The sequence below is a fragment of the Eublepharis macularius genome, chromosome 6, assembly GCF_028583425.1.
Source record: "Eublepharis macularius isolate TG4126 chromosome 6, MPM_Emac_v1.0, whole genome shotgun sequence".
Classification (NCBI taxonomy): Eukaryota; Metazoa; Chordata; class Lepidosauria; order Squamata; family Eublepharidae; genus Eublepharis; species Eublepharis macularius.
The window spans coordinates 7,850,160-7,867,111 of NC_072795.1; the positions used below are offsets into that span (position 1 = coordinate 7,850,160).

The window sequence follows — 16,952 nt, forward strand, 5'->3', positions numbered from 1 at the left end:
AACTGACCTAAAGTGATCTGTCTGGAGATCAGGGGGCGGGGCCACTGGCCATGTGACCATTTTCGCGGAGGGTGATTTAAACTTTTAAAAGCTCCCTCTTTGTTCCAGCTGCCCCAAAATGATGTCATTGTGTGGTCCTGGGAGCATGAGCGCACTATGAGCACGCGCATGTGGTACCGGGGCACCTCCTCCCACCAGGAGTAGCCCCCTGTGCTGGCAACCCGCTGAGTTCCACCACCTCTTTTCCCAGAAAAAAACGCCCTGCCCACAGGTGATTCCAGAGGGCTGGGAGAGGCTAACTGGCCTTCACCTGCTGAATTAGAGCTGAAGGGTGGAGGTGATTATGAAACAACTTTTGGCTGTAAGTCCAGGCATGCCTGCACCTCATTTCCCTGCTGGTCAGCTGCAGTTAATTCTGGGCTGGCCACACAGGGCTCCTCTTCCTCTAAGGAGTCCCCCCACACACACTGTTGCTGAGCCCTGGCTGCCTCGACAGGTGGGGGGCGCAGGCAGGTTCAGCACTTACCCTGTTATTCCTAAAATGCTATATTTTAGGCTGATTCTTTTTAAAAATAATACTTTAGGACTTAATTTATTGAAAGTTTCTAGTCCAGATATAGGGTGTATTGGAATAGAGGCAACTGAGGGTCTCTCTAGATGTGCAGGTTTTTAAAGAGTTGAGTCTGGGTTAACAGCAGTTGTAGGGAATGGCTGTTAAAAGATAAAGGTGTACCTAGACAGCCTCAAAATGCCTCCGGGGGGGAGGGCTCCTGCCTCCCCCCTCAAGCCATTTCCCTGTGTCAAAATAGCACAGAGAGAGACTTTTTCCATGTTTTTACTGCTCCATGTACAGCTAATACTACTTGTGTGTCTAGAGAGATTCTTAGTATGCCTGGATACAAGAGGGGGGGCAGAGAAAGAGAACAATGAATTTGAGAAGTTTCTAGCTCAGAAAAAGAGATATAACCCCCACACAGAGTATAATTCCCCTTTACACTAGAATCATACTCTGTGTAGGGGTTCTCTCTCTTTTTCTGATTTAAAACCTTCTCAGATTCATCATTCCCTTTCTCTGCCCTTTTTTTCTCTCTCTCCTGTTCATCTTGCAAAAAGCAAGGCGGTTTTTCAGAGCTCTCTTGTTCAAGCTTGCAAGAAATACATCCGTATGTGCAGCTGGATTAGCTAGCCTCTTGTAATAAGGAATAGTGTTATTTAGATTAGGTTTCTTTCATTGTCTGCTGCTACAAAAATTCAAGTGAATGAACCCGCTTCAATAAAAACAAATTTTATCTGTTGCAATACACTGGCCTGAAGAGGGTTTCACTACACAGGATTTCTCTGCTTCCTGACTGTGCAACTTTGCTGCGTTAACATCAACATTTTCCCCCAATAATGTGTTCTTCTTTACATGCTATCCATTTAAAAAGGGAAAGGGTTTTGTTTGAAGTCATGAATGCAGTGGATTTTTGTTTGCAGATTTCTCTTTGATTTGACTACATTGGTTAATTTTAGATAATTTGTGTGACCTTATAGGTTAGATCCAGACTAACTTGGCACTTTTCAGCCATTCTCTCTTCTCACTGCAGACGCACCTCCCGTCATTCCTGTCTGCTCCACTTGTATAAAATTCAATGAGCTGTTTTGGCTGATTGGGGCTGGGGGCGCTCTTATTCATGTGTGCCCGCTTCGGAGAACAGAATAGCAGTTTCTGGCAATTCCAGATATCTCTTCCACGTCAGGAAGGCTCCCGCACTACTAATATTTTGCAAAATGTGTAAGACTCCCCACCCAATAACAACCCCAAAGCAATTCTGCTTTGTATTAACATTCATTAATACTATTATTAATATTATTAGTACTAATATTTAGTATTAATAATCATTAATACTAAGCCCTCCTATTCCTACACATCCCTGGGGAGAGATCCAGCCCCCTTGCAACAGAACGTCAACCATATACTCTTCCTTTGTACATTTTATTATTATTTTTTAAAGTCACAAAAGAAGAACTAATTGTGCTGATCAGTGTTTCCAAGAGACGCAATATCATGAGAGCATGAGCAGACTCAAATCCATCACAGACATCATCTCTGGCTGCTATTTGACCCTCCAGTGACATCGACACAACATAAGCCTCTATGCAAACACACCACAAGCAAGGGAGGGGGAAACCTGAAGATGTACATGTCTGTAATTTGCAAAGTGACCCCCCCCCTTCCACACGTACACATAATGCTAGGTTAGCCCAAAGAAACCGACCAACAGGAGATCAAGGTCAAGCAAAAGGCAATACTTTTTTCATGTAATGCAGAATTAATATGCATAATTCACTGTTACAAGATGCAAAGATGGCCACGGGCTGACACCACTTTTAAAGGGAAGTCAGTTCATTCACGGCTAAATGAAGCCTCCATGTTCAGAGGCAGTGCAGCTTTGAACATTAGTTGTCCGGGGGCAATGGCAGGAGGGAAGCTGCCTCATTCGTTCCCTAGTTATGGGCTTCCTGGAGCCATCCGGTGGGAAGCAGGATGTTGGATGAGATAGAATTTTACATTGCAGATCTTTAACAAGTCAATCCAGTCCAAACCCATGGTTCTCCTCTGCGTAGGACCTGACCTAACTCAGCAGAGGTTTTCTTTATATATTTTTTAACAACAATAATATTAATCGTTCATTTGTATACTGTTCTTCTGGCAGGGCTGGATCGAGTGGGGGGCATGGGGGGTAGCCTGCCCCCGGCACCACCAAAGAGGGGGCGCTGGGCACGGCTGGCAGCTGCCGGGAGCGCGCCAGAGCTGGCGGCTTGCCATGCGGGAGGCTGAGTGCAGGGTTGGGAAGCCCTCGCCTACCCCGCCGATGGGGCGGCTGGCTTGCCACATGTGCAGGACCTCCCAGCTCTGCACTCAGCCACCCGCGTGGCAAGCCGGCTGCCCCAGCGCATGCCCACACCGCGGCCAGCTCCACGGTGCACTGGGAGCTGGAGTGGCAGGCTTGCCGTGTGGGCAGCATGGGGCAGCGGGGCAGGTGAACCGTGCAGAGGTCCTCCTAGCCCTGGGCTCAGCTGGCCATGCGGTAAGCCAGCCACCCCAGCACACGCTCGTGCCACCGCTGCCAGCTCCACGGTGCACCAGGCACTGGGGCAGCTGGCTTGCCATGCATGCAGCATGCCTCCCACCCTGCGTGACAATTTCATGGAAGTGACATAATCATGCAGCGCCAGGAGTACACGCGTGCTGTGTGCACATGCGGAGGGCCGGACAAGGGTTGTGCCAGGCGCCGGCAAGCCTAGATCCAGCCCTGTCTTCTCGACAGATGACTGCCCACTCAGAGCAGTGAAGAGTCAGGGCTGCTATCTCCACAATACAGCTGGGGAACTGGAGCTGAGAGGAGTGGCTTAGCCAAGGCTGCCTGGTGAGTTCATGGCAGTAGAAAGATTTGAACCAGCAAAGTGCTGGATCACAGCTCAGTTACTGGGAGTATCTCTACGTGTTACTTGGTACCTAGGGATGCTCAAATGAACCTCGTTTCATGGGTCCCCCCTCCAACTTCCCATGCACTCGCTCACACAGTCATACTTCAATTTGCTCCACATGAATACGTTCATGTGTTTGATATCTGTTCCCCCTCAACCACTAAAAGTATCCCAGTTTCCCCCACATCCATTCATTGGAATGCAGATCTTGACACTTTCTCCCACCTTAAAGAAATGCAAATTGACAATTCAAAGGAGCCTACAGGAGGTTGTTGTGGGTTTTCCGGGCTGTATTGCCGTGGTCTTGGCATTGTAGTTCCTGATGTTTCGCCAGCAGCTGTGGCTGGCATCTTCAGAGGTGTAGCACCAAAAGACAGAGATCTCTCAGTGAGATCTCAGAGATCTCAGAGATCTCTGTCTTTTGGTGCTACACCTCTGAAGATGCCAGCCACAGCTGCTGGCGAAACGTCAGGAACTACAATGCCAAGACCACGGCAATACAGCCCGGAAAACCCACAACAACCATCGTTCTCCGGCCGTGAAAGCCTTCGACAATACATCGAGCCTACAGGACTTGTTCTCACAGCAAAAACAGAGCTGAATTGGTGCTTTGCCCTTTGTAATCAATCATTTGCAGATGCCATTACACAAAGGGCGATCCCGTGAAAGTGGCATTCACAAGTGCGGAGCAAGAACAGCCTGCACGTGAATGAAGGACTACACATACAACCCTGCACTTGAGCATCCCTAGGTAGTTAGTAATGTGTAGAGAGAATCTTAGCCACAACCGTACATGTGAAATGTCTCTTAGGCTTGGAAATCTATAAAATCAGCCAAGAAAGGTAGTTAAGTAACTAAGAGCCAGTGGCCAAAATGCAGGCATGGGGGGAGCCATATAATCCTGGAGCAACTCGCCAAGCTCTACATTCAGTTCCCGTTCCTACAGGCAATTTGCGCAACGTATTTCAAATCCTTTCTTGGAAATCATGAGAGCTAGATAGAAACTTGTCTTGTCTATTAAGATTCTCGGGTTTCTGACAAAGCCAGAAGCAGAAAGCCATACATTGTTGTCTATAAGTGCCATACAGCTTTCCACGCACAAGCAACCACAAGACACAACAAAAGGCCTATCGAGGAACAGCACAGATCTCGAAGTGGTGCGGCTGCAAGGTTGCCCCCCAAATAGGTTCCGTGTTGATTTCTTTCACTCCGTCTGGCAGTCGGAAGCTGAATTGCCTCAGAAGGTTGGAGAAGAAAAGAAAGAGCTCTGTCCTTGCCAAATGTTCTCCCAAACATACTCGATGCCCTGGGGGGAAAGAGCCAGAGGAGAGAAGTAAGGAAGGCGATAAGCATTTGTTGGTTTTGGTCTTTCCCTTGGCTCATTCGTAGCATAAAGGAGCAGGTTCATAGCGTGGAGATGCTGCAGGATGCAGGCCTAATGTAGCAGCAGGAGCAAGGGGTGCCTTTCATCAGGTTCTGCTGAGAGCCAGCGGCAGTCCTTCCTGGGAAAGAAAGACTTTGCCACCGTGCCTTTGTAACATCTGGATTAAATTACTGCAATGTGCTTTATGTGAGGCTGTCTAGAAGCTATCATTGGTACAGAATGCTGCAGCCAAAGTGTTGTTGACTGGAGTAGGTCGTAGGTACCATATGACTCCAGTCTTGTTCCATGCACACTGGCTGGCTTCCAATTTGCTTCTGAGCCCAATTTAAAGTGCTGGTGTTCGCCATTACAGCCCTATATGACTCCAGGCTAGCATTCCTTGAAAACCACCTACTCTCATATAAACCTGCCCAATCTCTCCGGTCATCATCAGAGGCCCTGCTTTGGGTACCCCTGCGATCTGAAGCTAGATAGGTGACCACCCAGAAAGGGTCTTCTCAATTGTGGCACTAAAATTTGGGAACTCCATCCCCCGTTCATTTGTCCCCTTCTATCTTCCCTGTAGCCCGGCAATCCTCCTGCCCCAATCCCTCAATGTTCAACAACAGCTCAGTTGTTAAAGGTCTAAAGAGGAGAATGCTGCATCTCAGCATCGCCTTTTTGAAAGTGGCACTAAGCTTGTCCCACCCCAAGCCTGCAACTAGTGTACCATTTCCCCTTTTAAGTCAGAATAAACAAGATTTTTCTTTGCTCTGGCTTGATGATGATGATGATGATGATGATGATGATGATGATGATGATGATGATGATGATGATGTCCGGCACAGCCCTCCCCACCGGACTCAGAGCCAAGCTACAAGTGACGCCTGACACAGGTTGGACACTTGTCAGCTTCCCTCAAGTTTTGATGGGAAATGTAGGCGTCCTGGTTTTACAGCTTGACTCTTCATTACAGCTGCAAGACCAGGATGCCTACATTTCCCATCAAAACTTGAGGGAAGCTGACAAGTGTCCAACCTGTGTCAGGCATCACTTGTAGCTTGGCTCTCAGCCCAGGTCCTCCCCTCCCTGGTGCACCCGAACCCCTTACTTGAGCAGAGGCAGCCAGAAGAGGTCAGAGCTCAGCAGGTGCTGCAGAAGAGGAGTGGAACAAAGATGCCGACACCCAAAGAGCCTTCACCATCTACCCGGGCAGTAATGGGAGCCAGGCAGAGGCCAAGAGAAGGAACGCCCCAGCATACAGCAGTGGCAGGGGTGGACAGAGCAAGACCCGGCCGTCATCTGGGGGTGGGAGCATGGGTGGAGGGCGGTGGCCGTAACCTCGGCACACTGAGCCCAACTCAGCAGGCGGCCTTGTTCTGGAGGGAAAGGCCAACCAAGGGTGAGTGGCAGGCCAGAAACCCCATCACACAGAGCACATTAGAGGGAAGGGAGACTGACAAGCCAGAGACGGCAGGTGATTGGGAAAGGAAAAGGGGGAAGGGAACCAGGAGGGAGATAAAAGGGTTTCCTCCCCATGAGGCCAGGGTTGAGAGGTTGGTTGGTATTGTGAGAGAGCAAGAGAGAGGGAAAGAGAGCATGTGCAACCTGGTAGGAGAAGGAAGAGGGTCAAGCAGCCCTCTTCCCACCACAACTCTGAGTCCAAGAGAGGAAGCCCAACCCCCTGCCCCCGGCCCCCACGTGGTGGAAGGCAGCATGGAGGAATGATGGGGCAGTGAGGCGGGTGTGGCCAGGCCTGACAAATAACAATAACTGCACTTATATACCGCTTTTCTAGGCAGATTAGTGCTTCACCCAGAGCGGTGAACAAGTTAGTGTTATTATTATCCCCGCAATACAGCTGGGGAGCTGGGGCTGAGAGGAGTGGCTTACCCAAGGCCACCTACTGAGCTCCTGGCAGTAGTGGGATTCGGACCAGTAGAGTGTTGATTCACTGCCGAACCACTTAACCTTAAAAGAGAAAGTCTTGGAAGGCCTAGAAACTATGCATCAGACTAGCATGGCATGGTGTGGAAGGTTTCCAATAAAGCAGGCACATGATGCCTTCCACTTGGTCTGGTGGGGGGGGGAATCCCCATGTGCAAACAGTCCTGAATGGATGCGGAACGAGTGCCGATGCCCAATTCCCTTAAAGTAGTTTTTAACTATCTGTGCAGTTACCTATAGAAAACGGGATGAAGGCTTCTCGGCAGGTGAAATTCCCATCTTTGTCGAGGAAGTGGCTCGGATTGAACTGCCGGGGTGTCTCCCATTCATTAGGATCATACAAGGAAGAAGCCATGTTTGAAAATATTACAAAGCCCTGTGAGGACAAAGCCAAGAATTCATTTCTTTCTCTCAATTTAACTCCAGAGAAGTTGAAGGAAATGAATATTGCCCCATTTTTCAGTACACAAAGAAACATCTCTTGGCAAAAGATCTCAGGAAGAACGCAATTGGAAATCATACTAACTTTTAATCATGTAAGAACAATCCGATAATAATCTAATAATCTCACCCTATATTTCCTGGAGGCTGCTCAGATAAGCAGATAAACAACTACTGGTGGTCCCTGGCCCCAAGGAGGTTTGCCTTGCCTCAACCAGGGCCAGGGCCTTCTTGGTCCTGGCACCTACCTGGTGGAACTCTCTGTCTGTGGAGGCCCAGTCTCAACGAGATCTGTTATTATTTCTCCAGACCTGCAAGACAGAGATGTTCCACGAGGCTTATGGGGGTTGAGGCAGATGAATCATCCAAGCAGCCCCTCCCAATAGGAGGCGATATGTGCCTATAAGTGCCAGCACAAGAGGACATGTGCCAATGCTCATCCAGTCTCTGATTCTGGAGCTAAGGCCTCCTATTTGGCCTGCCTCCCATGAACTTGTATTAGACATTGCTGTGAATAAGGAACTGGGGGAAATAAAAGCCCTCTGCACCCCAAAGCAATCTTTGAATCACTCCAAAGCACACAGCCCTGAATGCCAGAGACCGTCCCCTACAAGAGGACATGTGCTAGTGCTGATCCAGTCTCTGATTCAGGAGCTATGACCTCCTACTTGGGCTGCCTCCCAGAACCTTGTATTGGGAACTGCTGTGAATAAGGAACTGGAGAATCCAGAAGGAGAATCCATTCACACACCTTTGCAACTCTATCCTTGCCCCCTTTCCCAGAAGGGGGGTTGAAACTGACAGAGGCTGTGGGGAGGTGAAGGTAAAATAAACTCTCTGAGGAGCATCTCTGCTGGCTCTAGAGAGGTGGAATTGACAAAGCCTTCCAAACTGTCTTTTAAAATTCAACTTCCCAGCTAATATTGCATCTCCATGTGAGCGTCCTTGTGTAAGAGGTCTTGTGTAGAGCAACTCAGAGATGCCTCATTATTAATCAGGACAGTTACATGTCAAGGTCTACAGGATAGACCTAGAATTCTCCTGTGTTCCTTGCATGCCAATGAAGCCTTCGTAACCAAACGCTTTAGGAACCTACACCAAAATAAAGCGTGAAGTAAGACGCTGCAAAAAATATATATTTGCACCATTTTCTCAAACATTACAAGGAAAGAGGTATCTGTTTACCTTTTTAACGGGAAACTGCCGAATCATTGTGTCTTTCATGCATAACCTGGGCATCCCCGTTGAGACAACATTGCAGAAGCGCTGGATCTCGTGAATGACAGCGTTTGTGTAGGGCAGGTTTTTGCGATCCTCATAGCAGATTGTTTGGCAGGGAGTCAAAACAGCATCTATCTCCATTTGGACTTTTGCTGAGGAAAAAACAAACCGATTATCCATACCTAGAGTTAGCACCAGGAGACACACTTATTATTCCTATATTATTAAGCAGAACAAAACAGAGAACTTACAGTGTGACAAAACAGACTTTCACACACCTCAACAAACCTTCTCTCTCTCTCTCTCTCTCTCTCTCTCTCTCTCTCTCTCTCTCTCTCTCTCTCTCTCTCTCTCTCTCTCTCTCTCTCTCTAATGATGATGATGATGATGCTCAATTTATATACCACCCTTACGGACAACTTAATGCCCACTCAGAGTGTGGGCATTAAGTGTGTTATTATTATCCCCACAACTATCACTCTGTGAAGTGGGTGGGGCTGAGAGAGGTCCAAGAGAGCTGTGACTGACCCAAGGTCACCCAGCTGGCTTCAAGTGAAGGAGTGGTTAATCAACCCCGGCTCTCCAGATTACAGTCCTACCACTCTTAACTGCTACACCAAACTGGCTCCCAAGAACCACTACAAACTTGCCTAAGAACTGAGGGGCAGGAGTCAACTTCAACTTCTTGAACATGAGGACTTCTTGTCTTTGGTCTAAGAGTGTCAGACACTGGATGAGGGGAAGAGCTAGGTAGATAATGCTCAGATACCCAAGAGTGAACCTCTCTTTCCTTTGGAGCGCATGAAGGATCAATCCCTAGCATCTCCAAGTACAGGGATTTGCGTACCAGGTTAATTTTTGGTGGGTAGTCATGTTGATCTGCAGTAGAACAGCAAGATTTGAGTCTGGTGGCATCATTAAGATGAACAAGATTTTCAAAATGTAAGCTTTTGAGAGTCTGAGCTCCCAGGGACTCTCTGTCTCTCGAAAGCTTACACCTTGAAAACTTTGTTGGTCTCTAAGGTGCCACTGGGCTAAAAAATCCTACTGTTCAGATGTTAGGTATTCAGGAAAACTGCTCTTCCTGAGATCCTGGAGAACCATAGGCAGTCAGATGATATTTAGCTAAATAGACCAGTTGGTCCAAAACAGTGGAGCATCGGGGACGGATCTCATTCTCCACTCACCTTGGATATCAGGATAAGCCACCATGTAGAGCAACGCCCAGGAGAGCGTGGTGCTGGACGTCTCTGTCCCACCCATGAACAGGTCGAGTATGCTCTGGATCATGTTATCTTCATCATAGGCTGGGTTTGGCTGATCTTTGGTCTACAGGACAAGTCATATGAAAACGGAGTGTTACACTTCTGTGGTGATATTTATGATGATAAATCCTAAAGGGCTTGTGGCTGAACATTCACATGGGGAAAGAAAGCATTCTAATGTGTTCCCTCTGTCAGGTTCTGATTGTGTTTAAGCCAAAGAGACTCCATTTTAACTTGGTCAGTGTGTCAAGTGTGCTTCTTGCAGGTGGGAAGACCGCTGCTGGGAGCCTGGCAGAGGGAGAGAGACTGTTATCGTCTGCATACCTCCGCCTTCCTGCCGCCCTTGAGAAACTTTCCTTTTCTCACCCTCGGGCCGTTTGTTTTGAGAACTAAGGGGGAGGATGGGGCCTGGGGAGATCTGCCTATTCTGTACCTAATCCTTTGCTTGGCATTCGTAACAATTCTACAGTTCAGCTAAGATCAATGTATCTTGGAATGTGTACTCTATTTGTTGACTATCTTCAGTAAAGCCTTTTGAAATCAATGGACTTTTGTCTTATTGCAAGAGGTGGGCTGAGTTGCAACTTTTAGCAAGCCACGGTCTGACACCCTCGTCATTTCTGAAAGCAAATCTCATGATGCTTGTAGTGCTGTCTCCACCTACAGTAGTTGGATACTTAGCAATATTTCAAGAAACAGAGAGCATAATAGAGATAGTTTGGTGAGACATAGAGAAGACAGCAAGTCAGAAAAGCTATATAGAAGGCAGACAGAAGCAAGCATTAAAAAAGACACTTTCCAGACATTGGAATTGCACATACTGGGTGGCCAACAGCTGATATGCGTGATCACAACCATTGGCTGAAATGAGTGATGCACAGATTTTCAGCTTTAATTAATACGAACCAAAACTCTGATAAATCATGGTTTCGTGTAGCATGTACAGAGGATGTACCTGCATGCAAAAGCCATGGGAACCATATATGTCACCTGGATAGCTCACACTCCTGACATGTGTGGTTGGCAAGCTTCCAGTACACTTGTCTGAAAATGTCTGAAAAGGGTTAAGAGGAAAAGAGTGTGGCTAATCTCATCTCTCATCCAGCTTCTTTCATCGTCTCCTAAACAACCTCACTCTTATTTTAATCTCTACTATGGTCTTCTGTATTTTATTCTCCCTTTATGATTTCGTTTCGTTTCGTTTCGTTTCGTTTCGTTTCGTTTCGTTTCGTTTCGTTTCGTTTCGTTTCTTTCTTTCTTTCTTTCTTTCTTTCTTTCTTTCTTTCTTTCTTTCTTTCTTTCTTTCTTTCTTTCTTTCTTTCTTTCTTTCTTTGCTGATAAAGCCACTTCAGGGCTGTCATCTCTGGTTTAGGAAATTCCTAGACATTTCAGGGCAGTGTCAAGAGAGGGTGGAGTTTGGGGAAGGAGCCAAAAGGAAATGTGATGTCACATCCTGTGATGCCTCGCCCTGTGATGTCACATCCAGGTCAAAAGTCTGCTAGTAGAAATCATCCCCTTCCTGTGCGGTCACTTCCTCTCACCAAAATTCAGATTTTAAATTTAAGTTTCCCACTTCATATCACTTCCCTTTACCTATTTCTTCCAGTTTATGTCATATAGGCTTCTGTATATATGTGTTCTAGGCATACTAACCTCAAATATTTGTGCTGCTATAACGGGCTACTAATCCAATTACGTACTATCCAACCTAAAAAAAATTTCCAAAGTAGTCTTCAAGTTTTTCTCAGTGTTAAGGAAAAAATCCATTCTGAAGGTCCATAGCAGAACACTTACCAACAACAGCCACATCCCTCTCTCTATCCCCAACCAGCCTTGGGCGTTTATGTCTGCAGATGAAAATCGGTTTCTCCTAATCACTAGACAATACGATGCCACAGAGGAGAAACAGAAGTCCTAAAGCATCCACCTTCTGTTGTCTTCTGTAGTCATTCTAGGACTTTGGTTTCTCCAAGACTCTATGGAATCCTATTATATAAAAGGCAAGCCATGTTCCTGACAACTCACTTCTTATCCTGGTGCACCTCCAGAGGGCACTGCCATGGAGGGAAGCCACAACAAGGCAGCCCGTCCCTTCAGAGAGCGCGCCACAGCAGGAAGCCCAGGCTGGGATCAGGAGGGGGGGGGGGGAAACAAAAACAAAAAAGGGGTCAAAAACTACAATAGGAGGAGGAAAAATAGTCAAGTAATATGTATGAATATAAGTTGTGTATATATATTTAAAGTAACCAATGCTCTAATTAAGTAAATTCATAAATAAGTGATAAAAGTGCTTATAAATACAGATAGTACCTATAAATACAGATTATTCTATGTAAACAATACGAAACCGCCAAACCAGGTATTGCCAGCTGCAAAGGATACAGTCTTTACTGAAAATCTAGTATCTGTTTCATCCTTTTTCTTTCAAAGCAGCTGAGAAGATGTGAGAAGAGCATCCAGACAGGGAATGTCCAAGGTAAGTATCCACAAAAGTCAAAATAAGTATAGTAAAGTCTTATCTCTTTCTTTCAGTAGGTGATGCCAGAAAGCCAGACTGCCTTCCAGAGCAAGGAACCCTTCCGCCCAACACAGGGCCGGCAACAGGACTCGGTGTTTCGTCAGCTGGACTTCTTCAGGGGTGGTGTAAGAGATCACCTCATGAGTCTTTAAAAGTCAATCAATATAATAAATAAATGCAAAAAACTACACAATTATATGAGTGAATCAAATGTTAAAAGCAGGTCACCAATCCATTAAGCATGCTCTTCTCATATGGTACAATGGGTCTCTCTAGCGGTGGATACAAGCAACTGCACCCCAAGCCATCAATATATACAGGCAATAGGACAATGGCTCAGCAAAGTTCTGAATTAAAGAACCCTTCAGCTAGAACAATGAAAAAAAAAGATTACAGATAACAAGAATAACAAATGTCACTATTGAGTCCATTTGGTTTCAAAGAGTTCAAGGTATGGATCCAGTATGTTTCCTTACACAGTAGTTCCTTCTGTACCCAGCTTCGAATAGAATGTAACGCTGTAAAGGAAAATTCCGCTTCAGTGGCATGCGTGCTAAGAAAATGCTCACCCAATGGCGCATCAATAACCTTCTTTCTAATTCGTGATAGCTGTTCCAAAAGGCGAGTTTTCAGGGGACGAATAGTGCTACCCACATACAAAAGATTACATTTACAGATTATTAAATAAACCACAACAGAAGACTGACAGATGGTAAATTGTGTCAGATGCAAAGTGAAGTCCGTCCCAGGAATCAAAAACTGGTTGCTGGTTAAGGCAAAAGAGTACAGCCAGCAGTGGCCACAACAGAAATGTCCTATGGGTGTGTTGCTTTGCTGTCTGCTTGGTATGAAATCTGAGCGCACAATAAGGTCTTTAAGGTGGCATGATCTTCTAAGACCAATAGATGGAGTCTCTTCATATCTCTTAATATCATCCAACAGTGGCCAATATTTAAGAACTATTTTTTTGATGAGATTGGACATGGGACTGGAATCAATAGCCCATCTGATATGATTTTTATTCTGCCTATGCCTATTTACAAAAAGATCTGATCTATCCACTCCTGCAGCTCTAAGTTGTGCCTGCTGAACAATTTCCCTGTGATAGCCTCGACTCCTGAAAGCAAACGCCAGGTTTTCACTTTCCCTAGTGTAGTCTTCCTGATTGGTGGAATTACGTTTAAGTCTCAAAAACTGGCCATATGGAATATCGTTTTTAAGAAACGTTGGGTGATAAGAATCATAGACCAGTTAGGAATTGCAATCATTGTATTTCCTGTAGGGTCTGATACCAAGAGAATTATTTGCTCTGAGGAAGACTACCACATCAAGAAATTTATATGTGTAATATCTGATTGCCAAGTGACTTTGATATGTGAGCTTGGTCTTAGAAGATCATGCCACCTTAAAGACCTTATTGTGCACTCAGATTTCATACCAAGCAGACAGCAAAGCAACACACCCATAGGACATTTCCGTTGTGGGACGGACTTCACTTTGCATCCGACACAATTTACCACCTGTCAGACTTCTGCTGTGGTTTATTTAATAATCTGTAAATGTAATCTTTTGTATGTGGGTAGCACTATTCGTCCCCTGAAAACTCGCCTTTTGGAACACCTATCACGAATTAGAAATAAGGTTATTGATGCACCATTGGGTGAGCATTTTCTTAGCACTCATGCCACTGAAGAGGAATTTTCCTTTACAGCGTTACATTCCATTCCAAGCTGGGTAAAGAAGGAACTACTGTGTATGGAAACATACTGGATCCAAGCCTTAAACTCTTTGAAACCAAATGGACTCAATAGTGACATTTGTTATTCTTGTTATCTGTAATCTTTATTTTTCATTGTTCTCGCTGAAGGGTTCTTTAATTCAGAACTTTACTGTCCCATTGTCCTATTGCCTGTATATATTGATGGCTTGGGGTGCAGTTGCTTGTAGCCGCCGCTAGAGAGACCCATTGTACCGTACGAGAAGAGCATGCTTAATGGATTGGTGAGCTGCTTTTAACATTTGATTCACTCATATAATTTTGTAGTTTTTTGCATTTATTTATTATATTGATTGACTTTTAAAGACTCATGAGGTGATCTCTTACACCACCCCTGAAGAAGTCCAGCTGACGAAACACCAAGTCCTGTTGCCAGCCCTGTGTTGGGCGGAAGGGTTCCTTGCCCTGGAAGGCAGTCTGGCTTTCCGGCATTACCTACAGAAAGACAGAGATAAGACTTTACTATATTTATTTTGACTCTTGTGGATACTTACCTTGGATATTCACTGTCTGGATGGTCTTCTCACATCTTCTTCTCGGCTTCTTTGAAAGAAAAAGGATGAAACAGATATTAGGTTTTCAGTAAAGCTGGCAATACCTGGTTTGGTGGTTTCATATTGTTTACATAGATTGATCTGTATTTATAGATACTATTTGTATTTATAAGCACTTTCATCACTTATTTATGAATTTATTTAATTAGAGCATTGGTTACTTTATATATATATATATATATATGTGTGTGTGTGTGTGTGTGTGTGTGTGTGTGTGTGTGTGCAACTTACATTCATATTTATTATTTGACTGTTTTTCCTCCTCCTATTGTGGTTTCCCACCTCTTTTTGTTTTTGTCCGGTGTAGGAGGTGCCCCTTTTTGGGATCAGGAGGAAAGCAAGTGACAATGCTCATCCACCGCCTTCACCCAGCTGGGCTCAGGAACGGAGCCGGTGGCAATGCCCACTCCTTGCCATCACTCAGCTGGGATCAGGTGCAGAGCAGGTGGCAATGCCTGCCCCCCTTCACCCAGCCAGGTTCAGGCGTGTTGCAGGCATCAATGCCCCCCCCTCACCTGGCCAGGATCAGGTGTGTTGAGCAGGCAGCAATGCCTGCCCCCCCCTTTCACCTGGCCAGAATCAGGCACAGAGGAGGTGGCAATGCTTTCCCCGTACCTTCACCCAGCTGGATCATGGAAGAAGAGGCAATCCCTGCCTGCCTGCCTTTCCCTTTCTAGAGCCCGTTGTTATTTTTCCCCACAACGGGCTTTGTTGCTAGTATTATATAATCCACCCTCCAAAGCTGTCATTTCTCCCAAGGAAACTGATTTCTGTATTCTGGAGATCACTTATGATTCCGGGAGGACTCCAGACTTCACAATGGGGTTGGTATCCCTACTTCAGTTCTACCTGGATTTTCCCAACCTGATTTTTTAGGACTTATCTGTCTTTGTACTTTCATCCTTGTGCTCCACCTCTTTCCCCTTTCATTACTGTCTTTCTGTCCGATTTTTTCTCCTTTTTTGTCTTTATCTCATTCTCTGCTCTAACCTGTTCCTTCACTTCTTTCCCATCATATTGTTTCTTCAATTCTCCTATTCTTGGTTTTACTTCTGGGGTCACACCAGAAGTTACATCGTGGGTGACATCAGAACGAAGTGTATTTGCATGGGCTAGCAACTTTAAAGCTTCAGCTTTGAGCCCTGTGACAGGAACAGTACTGGTAATAAATTTAAGTTACTTTCGTATCTGTGCTTTACGTACCTCTGGAAACTATTCATGTTCTTCCAGTATTGACATAACCCACTATTGGTTCTCCCTCTTGCAGTTTGGCATCCCATTTATGGATGCATTCTAAATTGTTTTATTCCTATATTGTTTTCTTTCGGTCTCCTGCTTCTCTCTCTCTCAACTAACTGTTTTGAATCCTCTATTTCATCCCAATATAAATTATTATCTCTCTACTAAATCTCAGGGGCCCTTTTTTTTCTTTCAGATTGGCCACAGTTGATCTCTCTGTTTTTTCTGCTTTTGCACAAACACCGTGCAAAAAAGATTGGGTAGAACCGAACAATTTATCAGCGTTTACTCCACAAATCAAATCAAAGAGAAACTCATTGGTCAAACAAAAAGGTCAACAGGCGCTTGAGATGACAAGTGAAAAAGCAGAAGAGAAGCAAAAAAAAAAAAGATGAACTGAAGAGGGGGACTACAGGAATAAGCCCAACAGGGTGACATGGTCTACAGGCAGGGCCGGATCGATGGGGGCAGGGGGGTAGTCTTCCCCCGACACTGCCAAAGAGGAGGCACCGGGCACAGCTGCCACCCCGGGAGAGCGCGGGCAGCAAGACAGGGGGCATGCTTGCAAGACAGGACAAGACAGGGGACGCGTGTCACAGAGCAACGTCATCATGCAGCACCAGGAGCGCGTGCGTGCTGTGCACACGTGCAAGTGGCCGGACTTTGGTTGCCCTGGGCACCGGCAACTGTAGATCTGGCCCTGTCTACAGGACAAAGATAGAGGCTACATTTTTATAAAGAATTTTAAAAAAACCAAAGATGATGGGAATCATGCAATGAGAGAATAATAGAGCTTCAAAAACAAAGTTGGTAGCGGGCTTGGTTGCCGCAGAACTGATTGGGGGTCTTCCAAACTATTTTAAAAATCCAACCTGGAGCCTTAATGGATAGATTAGCATTCAGCTACAAGCTGTGCCCCCTCCCTATATTTGGAACTACTCCCTTTGTCACCCTGATGGTTGGCTTTTCATATTGTGGCATATTAGAACATAGATTCCAGTGGCTGGTCTGTAAGAACCAAGGTGCTTTTTTGGGAGCAAATGAGCAAAACAAGGGCCATTTCCACATGGCTTACCTTCCCTCAGAATGACCTGGAACATCACACAAAAACCGCAGAAGATCGTGTTTTCTCATGCATTGTACAAACACAATGAGG

At 45.7% G+C, this 16,952-nt stretch overlaps 1 protein-coding gene across 1 annotated transcript in view; it reads right to left on the reverse strand.

The window, feature by feature from the left end:
* Window positions 1-4,006: 4,006 nt before the first annotated feature.
* LOC129332441 (cytochrome P450 2J5-like) overlaps window positions 4,007-16,952 on the reverse strand; it is a 38,791-nt gene continuing 25,845 nt past the window's right edge. Inside the window, exons 6-9 of the mRNA XM_054983574.1 lie at window positions 9,631-9,772; window positions 8,408-8,595; window positions 7,016-7,157; window positions 4,007-4,777 (exon numbers count right to left, since the gene is read on the reverse strand). Of these exons, the coding sequence (XP_054839549.1) occupies window positions 4,599-4,777; window positions 7,016-7,157; window positions 8,408-8,595; window positions 9,631-9,772 (651 nt within the window). The 3' untranslated portion in view covers window positions 4,007-4,598. The remainder of the gene's footprint in view (window positions 4,778-7,015; window positions 7,158-8,407; window positions 8,596-9,630; window positions 9,773-16,952) is intronic.